The sequence below is a fragment of the Podarcis cretensis genome, assembly GCF_951804945.1.
Source record: "Podarcis cretensis genome assembly, chromosome: 18".
Lineage (NCBI taxonomy): Eukaryota > Metazoa > Chordata > Lepidosauria > Squamata > Lacertidae > Podarcis > Podarcis cretensis.
Window position 1 is genome coordinate 5,189,062 of NC_137188.1, and position 13,379 is coordinate 5,202,440.

Sequence of the window (13,379 nt, forward strand, 5' to 3'; positions counted from 1 at the left end):
CTGACAGTTAAGTCCAGTCGAAGACGACTCTGGGGTGCTCATCTCGCTTTACAGGCCGAGGGACCTGGTGTTTGTCCGCAGGCAGTTTTTCCGGGTCATGTGGCCAGCAGGACTAAGCCGCTTCTAGCGAAACCAGAGCAGCGCACGGAAATGCTGTTTACCTTCCCGCCGGAGCTGTACCTATTTATCTACTTGCCCTGGTGTGCTTTCGAACTGCTAGGTTGGCAGGAGCAGGGACCGAGCAACGGGAGCTCACCCCGTCGTGGGGATTCGAACCGCCAACCTTCTGATCGGGAAGCCCAAGAGGCTCAGTGGTTTAGACCACAGCGCCACCCGCATCTTCAAAGGGCTGTCATATGGAAAATGGAGCAAGCTATAGTTTTCTCCAATGGCTTCAAGTTACAAGAAAGGAGATTTCAGCTAAACACCAGGAAGAACTTTCTGAAGGTAAGAGCTGTTCAACCGTGGAACGGTCTCTCCCAGGAGGTGGTGGCCTCTCCTTCTTCGGAGGTTTTTAAGCAGAGGTTTGATGGCCACCTTCCATGGATGCTTTAGTTGAGATTTCTGCATTGCAGGGGGTTGGGCTAGATGACCCCTTGGGGTCCCTTCCCATTCTACAGTTCTACTTCCGCTGAATTAATTGAACAGAATCGTTTCAACTGGATTCCGAATAAATGTGCCTAAATAGCTGCTCCTGGTTTCAATTTTGTCGTGTTTTTATCTCCCTTTGCGGGTCGTGCAAACAGCTTTTCTGAACAATGTTTTCTAATAGGGTAGTGGGAAGCTGGGGATGAATTAGGAACAAATTCAGTTATTGCTTTTTCTGCCAGTGGAGCAGTGGCTGAACTACGAAGGAAGACAGGGGCTGCATGCAAGGACATTTCACAGAATTGTAGAATTGGATGGGGGCCCCCCTGGGGTCATCCAGTCTAACCCCTGAATTCTTTGGGGGAAGTGATGCACTTTATACATATGGTGGGAAGACAGGTTTGGTATTTTCCCCCTACTCTAGCGTCAGGGCTGGCATTGCTAGCACCTGCCCAAGCCCCTGAACCTAGGAGCTTCTTCAATCAGGGCAGGTGTTATGTGTTCTGGCCCCAGTTCCCATCACCCCCGGCCACACTGGGTAGGGCTGATGGGAAACCAAGTCCAACAACATCTGGAGGGCACCACGTTGGGGAAGACTAACCTTGGCGAACCTTACTAAAAAAGAATCACAAGGAAAATGCAATGCACCTTGCTGTGAGTGTCGGGTGACGACACTGGCACTGGCCAATAGGCTGAAAAGCAATCAGTAGCAGCGAATGAATTTGCTTTCGCCTGGGTTAGCCTGAATGACAAAATACCACAGTGTCCATATTTTCAGAGCTCACTCTCTGCACACCAAGGAAGGAAAAAACAAAGAGTTGCAGTTAATGTTACTAATTCTCAAGAGTAGAAATTGAATCCAATGTTAGCAATGCTCAGAGCAGATCCCATTGATATTCATAGGTCCATCAATGGACCTAAGGTATGATATTCATACCGTAGGTTCATTAATATCAACACAGTCTTTAAAAAAACATGAGCATGAGACGCTTAATCTCAGGGTTGTGGGTTTGGGCAGCACACTGGGCAAAAGTTTCCTGCATTGCAGGGTCGTTGGTCTAGATGACTCTTGGGGTCCTTCACAGCTCTCCAATTCTGTGATTCTATGATACTCTTAATTTAACTTAGGCTGCATTCACAGTGCACATTTAAAGCAGTCTAATTCCATTGTAGTAATCCCAATTTAAACAGCCATGGATTCCCCCACATAATCCCGGGAGAGCTGTATAGGTTACGTAAACTTCAGGATGCGTGCGCGGTAAACCCAGAAGTATTTTACCGGATTTCACCGTGTGCGCATGCGCAGAGGCAATAGACCGTGCATGCGCAGAAGCGGTCCTCAGGTTGCAGAAACCTCGGGTTCTGGCCAGACCTCTGGAACGGATCCTGTCCACACTTTAGTTTGTTAAGGGTCCTGAGAGTGGTTTGGGGGCCTCTTCCTCTCCTTGGGAAGCTGCAGTTCCCATCGTTCCCTGCGAAGAGGCATTGGCTTTTAAACCATTCTGGGAATTGTAGCTCTGTGAGGGGAAGAGGGGGGTCTCTTGACAACTCTCCACACCCTTAGCAAACTACAACTGCCAGGATTCTTTGGGGGAAGAAGCCATGCTTTTCTGAAGCGGTATCGCAGCCCCTTCGACGTAGGACGTAAACTTTCTCAGGGAGGGAGGATCTGAGCACTACGGAGGACAGCCCCTGCGGATACGCCCAGAAAAGAGAAAGGAAGGGAGAAATAAAATCTACAAGGCTCTGGTTCCCCATGCGTTTGAACAGGCATGCTAGCTAGAGAAGAAAGAGAAGGGGGAAAGGGTTTCGCCATGATGTTAAGACTGCGGGGAGGGAGCTGTATGGAGTTGGGGGGGGGGACTGCATGGGGGTGGGTAAAGGAGAGACACAAAAAGCCTGTCCCAAGCTGGGAGGTCTGAGCGCCGAAGGATGCCGCCGGGATCAGGGAAGAATTGAACTCGTTCCTCCAACAGCCAGCCAGGAAACAAAAAGAATTGGTTTCACCACGTTACAAGACCACGTTACAAAGCCCCGCTCCTCTTCTTATCCCCAACCCAACCCAAAACCAGGTCTTCAAGCCAGGAAGCAAATCCTCTCTGAACTAATTAATGAGAGAAAGGAAGGAAGGAAGGAAAGAGAGAGAAAGAGAGAGAAAGAAAGAAAGGGAAAGAGAGAGAGAGAAATGGTGATATCCCTGCACCCCATCACGAAAACCTAGGTGCTTTTCACACACAAAAAAACCAAAATGTGGTGAGAGGGTCTCTCCAAGGGGTACATGCAAGGAAGCTTGAAGCAAGCCCAGAATCATCGCCAACTTCTCCCCTGGTTCCTGAGCTCCTAAAGGATTTCCAGGGACGCCTCCCCTAAGTTGTGATGGGGAGGGGTTCTCCTCTTTTAAGGAGGCAAGCACTGAGTCGAAAGGTTAACCGTGGTCCCACACTGCTTCTTCTACTGATGCTTGTTTCATTTTTCAAAACCAAACCAACAAACAACAGCACTACAAGACAAAGACCCATTTTCGGGTCACCTCCGACAATCGACACATTTCCTCCATTAGCAGCGAAACAGCATCCCTGCGGAAAACCACCAAAGAGGACCTCTTTTCCTGCGCCCTTTGTTTCGCATGGGACAGATATGAGAACCAAACATTTAACAGGAAGGCAACAGAACCACCACCACCAGTGCCACAAGCGCGCGAGGCCTCTGAAAAACTTTGGTTGAGATTATTTGGATGGCTGTTGTCCTCATAGGACCTGCTGCTGTGGGGCAGATATATAACTGTGGAGGATGCAAAAATATAAATGGTGGGGGGGGAGAGAGAGAGATTTTGCAAGGTTTTACCATGGATCAGATGACTCCAAGCAAGACATCTTTTAAATCCATCCATCCATCCATCCATCCATCCATCCATCTATCTATCTATCTATCTATCTATCTATCATCTCTCTATCTCTCTACAGTGGTGCCCCGCAAGACGAACGCCTCGCAAGACGGAAAACTCGCTAGACGAAAGAGTTTTCCGTTTTGGAGGTGCTTCGCAAAACAAATTTCCTATGGGCTTGCTTCGCAAGACGAAAATGTCTTGTGAGTTCCTGCGGGTTTTTTTCCCTTCCCCCCTTTTTCTAAGCCGCTTATCCGCTAAGCCGCTAAACTGCTAATAGCGCTAATCCGCTAAGCCGTCAATGGGCTTGCTTCGCAAGACTAAAAAACTGCTAGACGAAGAGACTCGCGGAACGGATTCTTTTCGTCTTGCGAGGCACCACTCTCTCTCTCTCTCTCTCTCTCTCTCTCTCTCTCTATCTATCATCTATCTATCCCCATTTCTCTCTCCCTCTATCATATCTATCATCTATCTCTCTATAATCCATTCATCCATCCATCCAACTAACCAACCTCATCTCTTTTCCTCTATCATATCTATCTATCTATCTATCTATCTATCTATCTATCTATCTATCTATCTATCTATCTATCTATGCATCCATCCATCCTGCGTATTTTCAGTTTTGCTAAAATGTAACTTAACTAGATTCCCCCCCCCCCCGTAGATTTTCAATTAACTACCATCGACTGGACCCAAACACCATTCTTCCACAACGCACACCTTTTACTATAGCCTTGTTGTATTTCTAAGACGTAGGTTTTATACACAAAAGTAAGGGAGAAAAACCAAAGCAGAAATTAACTTCCTTTCCTGTTGTTCGCCAGCAAACTCCACAGTTTCTGGAGAGAGGCAACAACCACTATTCGTTATCATCTGACCACTGTTTTGGCTGAAGACCTTTTACGCGATTATTCAGGGCGCATCCGCACCTCAGCTTAACGTGCGTTAGTTCATCGGAAAGAGATGTTGCCCCAAACCTTCTCCCTGCTAAAATCCAGAGCTTCCTAATTCTCAGAAAATCCAAAAGGGACATCTGTTCAGCTCTAAAAGAGCTTCTGTTGGCTTTCTGCAGACACCTTTCTCCAATTTTTCCTAGCATATAGGTGCTTTTGATGCAGAGCAGCCTCTATAGGTTTGTTGGGAACAGCAGAGAGCAAGAGAATGGAGTTGGAATCTTCAGGTTAAAATCATATCTGGATATAAGCAGTTCAGGTATATGCAAAAAGTAAAGGATCCCTGGACGGTTAGGTCCAGTCCAAGGCGACTTTCAGGTGGAGGGAGCCGGCGTTTGTCCACAGACAGCTTTCTGGGTCATGTGGCCAGCAGGACTAAACCGCTTCTGGCGCAAAAGAACACCGTGATGAAAACCAGAGCACATGGAAACATCGTTTACCTTCCTGCTGCAGTGGTACCTATTTATTTACTTGCACTGGTGTGCTTTCAAACTGCTAGGTTGGCAGGAGCTGGGACAGAGAAATGGGAGCTCACCCCATCGTAGGGATTCAAACTGCTGACCTTCTGATCGGCAAGCTCAAGAGGCTCAGTGGTTTAGATCACAGTGCTACCCGCGTCCCTAGCTCAGGTATAACTGCCAGGGGACAAATTGGATTGCATAAAATGCGGAGAATAAACTATACTTTCGCTGGAGAAAAGTCCAGCTAAATCCTATAAACCTGTTTCATCACATGTGAGGGAACGTTCCCTCAAAGTTATTTATCGACTTATTAAATTTATAGACCATCTCTTATCCTCAGACTGCTTTACTGTATAAAAACACAAAAAACAGCATAATGACAAATGAAGCAACAACCCATATAAGGTCATTGATGGTTTAATTAGCCAAGGGCCTGCTTTTGGTTGGTGCCTGAAGATATGTTGTGAAGGCGCCCAGTGAGCCTCCCTGGGGACAGCATTCCACAAAACAGGAGCCACCACAGAAAAGGCCCTGTTCTGCATAGATGGCATCACACAACTGTGCGGGTATCTCTGATCACATCGCAATCGACACAGGATTGCTGGAATGGTATTGAACTCTTGAGGGGCATTCTATTATCTTTGGTGGGAATGCCCTCCGGTTTCATTATTCTGGTCCCAAATTATTAGTCTTATTACTGAGTACGTGGACGGACGACATGAAAGCTTGTTGCTCTGAAGGACTTTTGACGTGGGTGCTCACTGGAGCCAGGAGTTCGATTGTCCAGCAGTGGTAAACTTTGAAAAATCTGCGTAGGACTGTGTTGACTTTGGCTATTATGGGGGGAAGAAAATCAAACATAAACTGCATGTATCCAGGGGCGTGGAGCATCCAGGACATTTTTATGTCCTCTGGTGGGACTTCATTTTCTACGGTTTGGACTTTGATGCTCAGCATTCACCATCCATGCCACCTGAGTAAATATGGATGTTTGGATCTGTACTGGTGCATCACTCATTCTGTCTCTTATTATTTATTGCTTGCTTTGTATGATATAATTGTCAGCTTGCATTTTGTAGCACAGGAAATATTGAGCTGATGTGTAGAGATCTTTCCTATTCTACTTAATTCGAGAGGGTTCTGGAAGCTTCTCTGTGTGAAAGAAACAAGCAGAAGGTTCTTGATGTTTGGGTTATTCCTTCCGAGAAGCTGAGTAAACTGGTCCTGTTATATCTTTCTGTCAAGGTCATGCTGAAGGCCAGAAGGTTTCACTTTCTCTTTTTATCTCTCTTCCTTCTGGTGTGGTGTTCCGTATAGAGCAGGCATGGCCAAACTTGGCCCTCCAGCTGTTTTGGGACTACAGTTCCCATCATCCCTGACCACTGGTCCTGTTAGCTAGGGATGATGGGAGTTGTAGTCCCAAAACAGCTGGAGGGCCAAGTTTGGCTATGCCTGGTATAGAGTGTTAAGATTTAGACTTGTGTTGCAACTGGTTTTCTTATGGACAGTGCCAATACTGACTCTATTGGATTTGTGACCATTATGCTCATTTGCCTTTAGTAAAGCTCTGCTGGATGAAATATTATTTGCCTCTGGTCTATTTTTGGGGAATCCTGCAACATGCTTAAGTTGTTACTCTGCTAACTATACATTGGAATCTGCTCTGGATCAATACTGAGTAGAATTCAACGGCAGTAATACCCTGCTACCACATTTCTGGCTTGTTAGTAGCATTAATAAAGGTTAAAAATGGGGGAGGGGGGGGAGAGAAAGAGAAAGCCCTGCTTCCCGCCCAAACACAAAACGAGCTGGATTTTCACTCAAAGAGCACAGAGATACCGTATTTTTCGCTCTGTAGGATGCACTTTTCCCCCTCCAAAAATGAAGGGGAAATGTGTGTGCGTCCTATGGAGCGAATATAGGCTCCTTGGCTTCAGCGATAGCAACGCGAAGCCTCCAAAGCGCAGAGGGAGCGCTCCTTCTGCGCTCCGGAGGCTTCATGTTGCTCTCGCTGAAGCCTGGAGAGCGAGAGGGGTTAGCGCGCACCGACCCCTCTCGCTGTCCGGGCTTCAAAGATAGCCGCCTGAAGCCTCCAGAGCGCAGTGCGAGTTCCTGCTGTGTTCCGGAGGCTTCAGGTTCCTTTCGCTGAAGCCGGGAGAGTCTTGCTCTCCCGGCTTCAGCAAAAGGAACGCGAAGCCTGTAGAGCAGAGCGGGAACTCGCACTGCGCTCCGAAGGCTTTAGGGATCTTTGAGGCTCGTGGTAGGGGAAAGCGGCGCTTCCCCCCACCGCCAGCCCCACAAGCTCGGGGGGCAGCACAGTTGAACGCACAGAACACACCTTGTTTTAGAGGGGGAGAACAAGAAAACAAATTCTCCCCCTCTTTGCGCAGCGCCCCTTCAGCGAAGCGGGAGGAGAAATGGAAGGGGCTCTGTTTCTCCTGCCGCTTCGCTGAAGGGGCGCTGAGCAGAGAGGGGGAGAAATTTTTTTTCTTGCTCCCCCCCTCTAAAATAAGGTGCGTCCTATTGTCCGGTGCGTCCTGTAGAGCGAAAAATACGGTAATTTTGCATCCTCCACAGGCATAACCCATGTGAGAACAGCACCTACGATTCCGGTTTCACGCTGTGCAGAAGCCACGATGCGCGAGGGCAAGGGTAGAGTCGAGGTGTGGAAGTCAGGGAGAAAACAGAAACAAAGAGTCGTCCAAATCAAGCCAAGGAATAGACAACTGAGCCAACAGGAAGCATGGGGAGAAAAATCGTCTCTACAAGGCTGTTAGAGGGAGGCAGAGTTGCCTAGTGGTGACATAAGGCAGGATTCCTTGAGAGGAGGAGAAGCCTCTACAATGACTGCTTTCCGTTCCAACCCAAAGGAACCCCACGCCGTTCACGGCTACCCTGAAGCCCTGGCCAAGTTTTTGTGGGTTGTTTTTTTTTTAAAAAAAACAGTAAAGAGAGGACAGGGAGACACAGAGAACAGCCTGCCACAGCCAATCATGCGGTTGGAAAAACAGAAAATAAAAAGTGAGGGGGAGAGAGAGAGAGAGAGAAAGAAAGGAGGGTTTGTGTGTGTTATGTTTGTGCCTGTGTGTGTGAAAACCACCTCGACCGTTGTTGTTTCTTAAAAAAATAATAAAAGCAAAGATCCGTGAGAAGCCCAGGTTGCGGTGCTGCCAGCCAGGGATCGTGGCCATCCCCGGTGGCGGTGGGGGAGAGGTGGGTGGAGGGGAAGGGGAAACAACAGCGAAGGGAGACAATCCATTAAACTAAAACCACCACCAGATTGCATCCTGGTGTCACCATTAATCCCAGCGCCCTCCGCCACTCAGGGGTTAGGGTGGCCGAAAGGCTGCCTTTGTCCTAAAGGCTAGAAAGCGTTGTGAATCATGGGCAAGGGATCGGGCCGGCGGGGCAGGGGGGTTCGAGAAAGGAGCGCTGGCTCCCAGCCATTTTCCTTCCCCTTCATCGGTGCTCTGTTGCTTTCTTCTGCACAACAAGCCCCGTGTGGCTGTCAATGCACTCCTCTCAGTGGCCGAGTTCCCTAGGGGCCAATTCCCCACGTTGCGTTTGAGCTTCGGCACAACGTAAAAGCCACACCCAGAGCTACAGAGGTTTCGCGCTCAGTTTCCGTATAGCCGGCGAACTCTTCTTCTCCTTTCCCGCGAGCGAGCGAATGAACGCGCTCTTCGTCCGGCTACGGACAGCTTTTACGCTGTGTGACAGTTCAAGATACGAACTTGGCAGCGAGGCGGAAGCCACGGAAATGGAACAAACCGCTGTGGGAATGCAGCCGAAGAGGGGGGTGGCTCGGCCTGCGCCACAGATGCTTTGAGTTCGAAACACACCTGGAAGGCGCCGGGTTGGCAAAAGCACCGGTGCGGGGACATTCTCGCCAAACAGGCACAAGGCAGCCGATATGGGACAACACCAACTCTTACACCCTATCCCTTGTGGGCCACTAAGAGGCCACATATCCATTCATCCCAAGCCATCCACCCTGCCCATCAGCTACAGGTGGTCCTCTTGCCACTTAAAAGTTTGGCAATGAACTGGAATTTGAAAGAAATGGCTCAGAACCTAAAGGAAGCAGGCAGCTGACCTCCGGTTTGGGGATAAACAGAAGAAGTGCAATGTTCCCTTGGTGCAGAGGGAGGGTGCAGACAGGTGTCATCAGTTCCTTCAAGAGGCACCTGTGCATAGCTGTCAACTTACAGATTTGAAAATAAGGGATCAGCAGCCAAAATAAGGGATTTTCCAAGCACAGGTATGTTCACAGGTGGTGGAGTCTCCTTCTTTGGAGGTCTTTAAGCAGAGGCTTGACAACCATATGTCAGGAGTGCTCTGATGGTGTTTCCTGCTTGGACTCGATGGCCCTTGTGGTCTCTTCCAACTCTATGATTCAACTTCTGAGCCTTTCCAAGTCAAAGGCAGAAAGCCCAGCCAGCAGCCAAGCGAAGCCTCAAGCGGTGGTTCCCACAGCGCAGCAACCCAGCAAGGGGGATGCAGCAAGGAAAACCACCGTCACCGCTCCGCTGGGAAGCGCTGAGCAAAGGCGAGTCCCCAGGCAACGCGGCCGATTTGATCAGCACAAGGCATGCAAGCTCCACCCCCCAGTCGTTCTTAGACTCCTTATTGGGTGAGCAACACAGCCAAGCAACACAGCTGGAGCCTCCCTCCTCCCTGGCCAGCAGGGAGGGAGGGAGGGAGAGAAGCTGCTTCCTTTGAAACCCGGGAAATTTAAGGGACATCATCAATAAGGGACAGCAGCGGGACACGGCGCTGGGATAAGGGACTTTCCCGCCAAATAAGGGACGGTTGACAGCTATGCACCTGTGCCCTCTGCAAACGAGGGTTTAAATGCAGACACCTGTGCGGACAGAGGGACCAGGACGGGCTGCCCACCTGCCTAAACTTCCACACAACACGCATGATCACCAGCTGCTTTGGACCGAACGGAGCCCAGAGAGCAAAACAGACCCTCGGATTAAGTGCCAGGGGGTGAGACCAGGCGAAAGGACCGAATTGAGTCGCGCAGCTTCCCATGCCCGCCCTCCGGCGCCCCCTTCCCCCGCTCACCATCCCGTGACCACCATCCGCACCTCCTCCCAGACAAGGGATCCCCCCCCCATTGGTGGAGAATTTTGGGGAAAGGAAAAAAAGACACCTACTAGCCTGCAGGGTTCGCTCCCTGACCTCCGGGGTTTCGGCCCCAATGCCCAAGGCCGAGCGAGCAGCCAGTTTGAAGACATACTCTGTGTTGGGCTTCAGGTCTCTCACGGTGAACGAGGTCACAGGGTCAAAGGTCCTCGTCTGCAGAAGGGGGGCAGCGGGGAGATGATTGGGGGGAGACGGGGAGACAAACCAAAGTGCAAAAAGTGTGAACAGGAACAAGAGGCACACCCGTTTCCATGCAACGAACGCTCAGTTCTTGCGAACGCGCCGTTTGTGTTGCTCCTGAACTACAACTCCCATGAGCCTCAGCAGCATGGAATGGGGTCAGCCCTGGAAAGGGGGTCAGCTCTTCTTCCGCAGAGGTTTTTAAGCAGAGGTTCGGTGGCCACCTGCCTGGGATTCTTTAGCTGTGACTCCTGCATTGCCAGGGGTTGGTCTAGATGAGCCTTAGGGGTCCCCTTCAAACCGTACAATTAAATGATTTCATGAGAAGCATGGCCGATGGTGATGGGAGTTGTAATTCAGCAGCATCTGGAACTAGGAGAGGGGGGGGCGGGGGTGGTCTGAGGGGGAACTACACTTAAAAACAACTATATTAAACATTTTTGAATATACAAATGAAACAAACAGGATACAGCGGTACCTCGGGTTAAGTATTTAATTCGTTCCAGAGGTCTGTTCTTAACCTGAAACTGTTCTTAACCTGAAGCACCACTTTAGCTAATGGGGCCTCCTGCTGCTGCTGCGCTGCCAGACCACAATTTCTGTTCTTATTCTGAAGCAAAGTTCTTAACCTGAAGCACTATTTCTGGGTTAGTGGAGCCTGTAACCTGAAGTGTCTGTAACCTAAAGCGTATGTAACCCGAGGTACCACTGTAGATGCAAGGAGGCAGCTTAGGAGAGCTCGGTAACAGCACACACAGATTATCTTAATACTCCCTTTCTCTTTTACAGGTTTTTGAGACGGAGCGATTCATATATTATGGGCCTTTTTGAGTTATTAGTTTTTACTGAATTTACACCCCCCTTTCTCTCTAAGGAGCTGAAAGCAGCATTCACGGGGTAACCTTCTGGTCTTCATTTAATCCCCACAGCAACAACCCTGAGAGGTAGGTCAGGCTGAGAGCTGTGACTGGCCCACGGTCACACCTGGCGTGCTTCATGGCTGAGCGGAGATTCGAACCCAGCTCTTCCAGGTCCGGTCCAGCGCTCTAACCACTACACCTCTCAGCACGGCTGGGGAGCAGGCACCATCTTTTTACACCAGCAGAGTCAAGAAACGCTTTCTGCGCATTCTCAAATGCCCTTTTATCTTCTGCACGTGGCTTCTGTGCTCATTTCTCCAAAGGAGCACTTTGCCAAACTTTTCGATGTCGCCGGTCGATATTTACGCTCTTCCAGTTATGAGCTGCAACTGCTCCGGCAGCCGAGAGTAAACGACTTTATGATTAAGATCTGGATTTCTAACCAAAAACCCTTTTCAGCCGAACCGATGTCGCGGAGAGGGGCACGTATTATTTTATTTGCTTACCATCCTCAGGTAAGCAAGAGGTATTATCTACATTCAAGGGCACATCCTGGTCAGGTAAAACAACAACAACAATTTAATTATTTGTACCCCGCCCATCTGAATGGGTTGCCCCAGCCACTCTGGGCAGCTTCCAACAGATATAAAAGCATAATAAAATATCAAAACATTACAAATCCCCTCTATACAAGATTGGATGCAAAAAGCTGACAGAATATGCCAAATTAGATGGTCTGTCAGAAAAAAATAAAGAATAAATCAAAACAGGAATTTGTTTCAAAATGGGAGGTTTTCAAAGAATATTTGAAAAAATAAATATAGTAGTTCAAATTCTGTTGCAGCATTCGAGGAGCTTCAGTAAGAGTTGCAAGGTAGATATAAGAGATTAGATATATTAAGAAAAAGTTTAATTATGATAAAAGTGTGTATTGGCAATAAGTAACATGAAATCGAAATACGGAATAGATGGGAGGTTGGGGCTTTAGTGTTAAGACCAATATATGTTTTATTGTTTGTTAAGAAAATTATGTGCCTATGGTTATTTCTGTGTGTAATTTGGTATTTGTGTTTTTTCTTTTTGTATCTATCTATCTATCTATCTAGGGACGCAGGTGGCGCTGTGGGTTAAAGCCTCAGCGCCTAGGACTTGCCGATCGAAAGGTCGGCGGTTCGAATCCCTGCGGCGGGGTGCGCTCCCGCTGCTCGGTCCCAGCGCCTGCCAACCTAGCAGTTCGAAAGCACCTCCGGGTGCAAGTAGATAAATAGGGACCGCTTACCAGCGGGAAGGTAAACGGCGTTTCCGTGTGCGGCTCTGGCTCGCCAGAGCAGCGATGTCACGCTGGCCACGTGACCCGGAAGTGTCTCCGGACAGCGCTGGCCCCCGGCCTCTTGAGTGAGATGGGCGCACAACCCCAGAGTCTGTCAAGACTGGCCCGTACGGGCAGGGGTACCTTTACCTTTACCTATCTATCTATCATCTATCTATCTATCTATCTATCTATCTATCTATCTAATCAAAACATTACAAATTTCCTTAAAAAGGACAGGAGGGGGAGCCACAGCAGTGAAGGGTGTGGCTCAGAGAGGGGAATGTTCTGGTCCGGGTACCAAAGGCCAAACAGGGACTCCCTTGCCGGAATTAAGCTTCCTTGCTATTATTCTAGGAAGCCCCTGAATTAAACACGATAAAATGCAATCAATAAACAACTTAAAAACTATCGACGTGGAAGCGGTGCCAGCACAACGTTTAGTGCAAGCCGGCATAAAGCCATACGAAGTAGGGTGAAATCGATATAGAAAATAGTTTTGAGGCCCAGGAAGTGGTGATTGTTCTAAGAAATAAAAAGAATGTGTTTTTTGTTTTGGAAAAGGGCTTTGGAGGACGGGGAGTTCTGCTCTTTGCCCTGAATGGGTCCTAACACAAGTGCCAGGTGAGTCTCTCTGAAGAGAGAATTCCATCACCAGGGGAGCCACCACAATGAAGCCCCCGCGAAAAAAAGCACTTACCTCGGGTTTTGCCTGTGTGGCGTCTTTGAAAACCAGCTCATACTTCAATATGATGTCCTGTCGGGGAGGACTCCAGGTTAGCAAAATGCTGCTATCGCTCTTGGCTTCTGCACGGAAGTTCATGGGTTGCCCGGGAACTGATGAGAGCAGGAAAAACAAAAAGACCCAAACGTTGTTGTAAGTAAGAATATAAGAATGTAAGACGAGACCTGCTGGACCAGGGCCCAGAACCCTGCTTTCACGGAAGGAGGGAGGAAGGGGGAGAGATTGGACAAACAAGAAAGCAT

General features: G+C 48.8%; 1 protein-coding gene across 14 annotated transcripts in view; it reads right to left on the reverse strand.

The window, feature by feature from the left end:
- Positions 1–13,379, reverse strand: part of PTPRS (protein tyrosine phosphatase receptor type S) — a 327,352-nt gene that overhangs the window by 83,450 nt on the left and 230,523 nt on the right. For all 14 annotated transcript variants that reach the window (XM_079960405.1, XM_079960406.1, XM_079960400.1 and 11 more), the window contains 2 exons: positions 13,093–13,229; positions 10,055–10,196 (listed from right to left, as the gene is read on the reverse strand). In XM_079960405.1, coding sequence (XP_079816531.1) covers positions 10,055–10,196; positions 13,093–13,229 — 279 coding nt within the window. The remainder of the gene's footprint in view (positions 1–10,054; positions 10,197–13,092; positions 13,230–13,379) is intronic.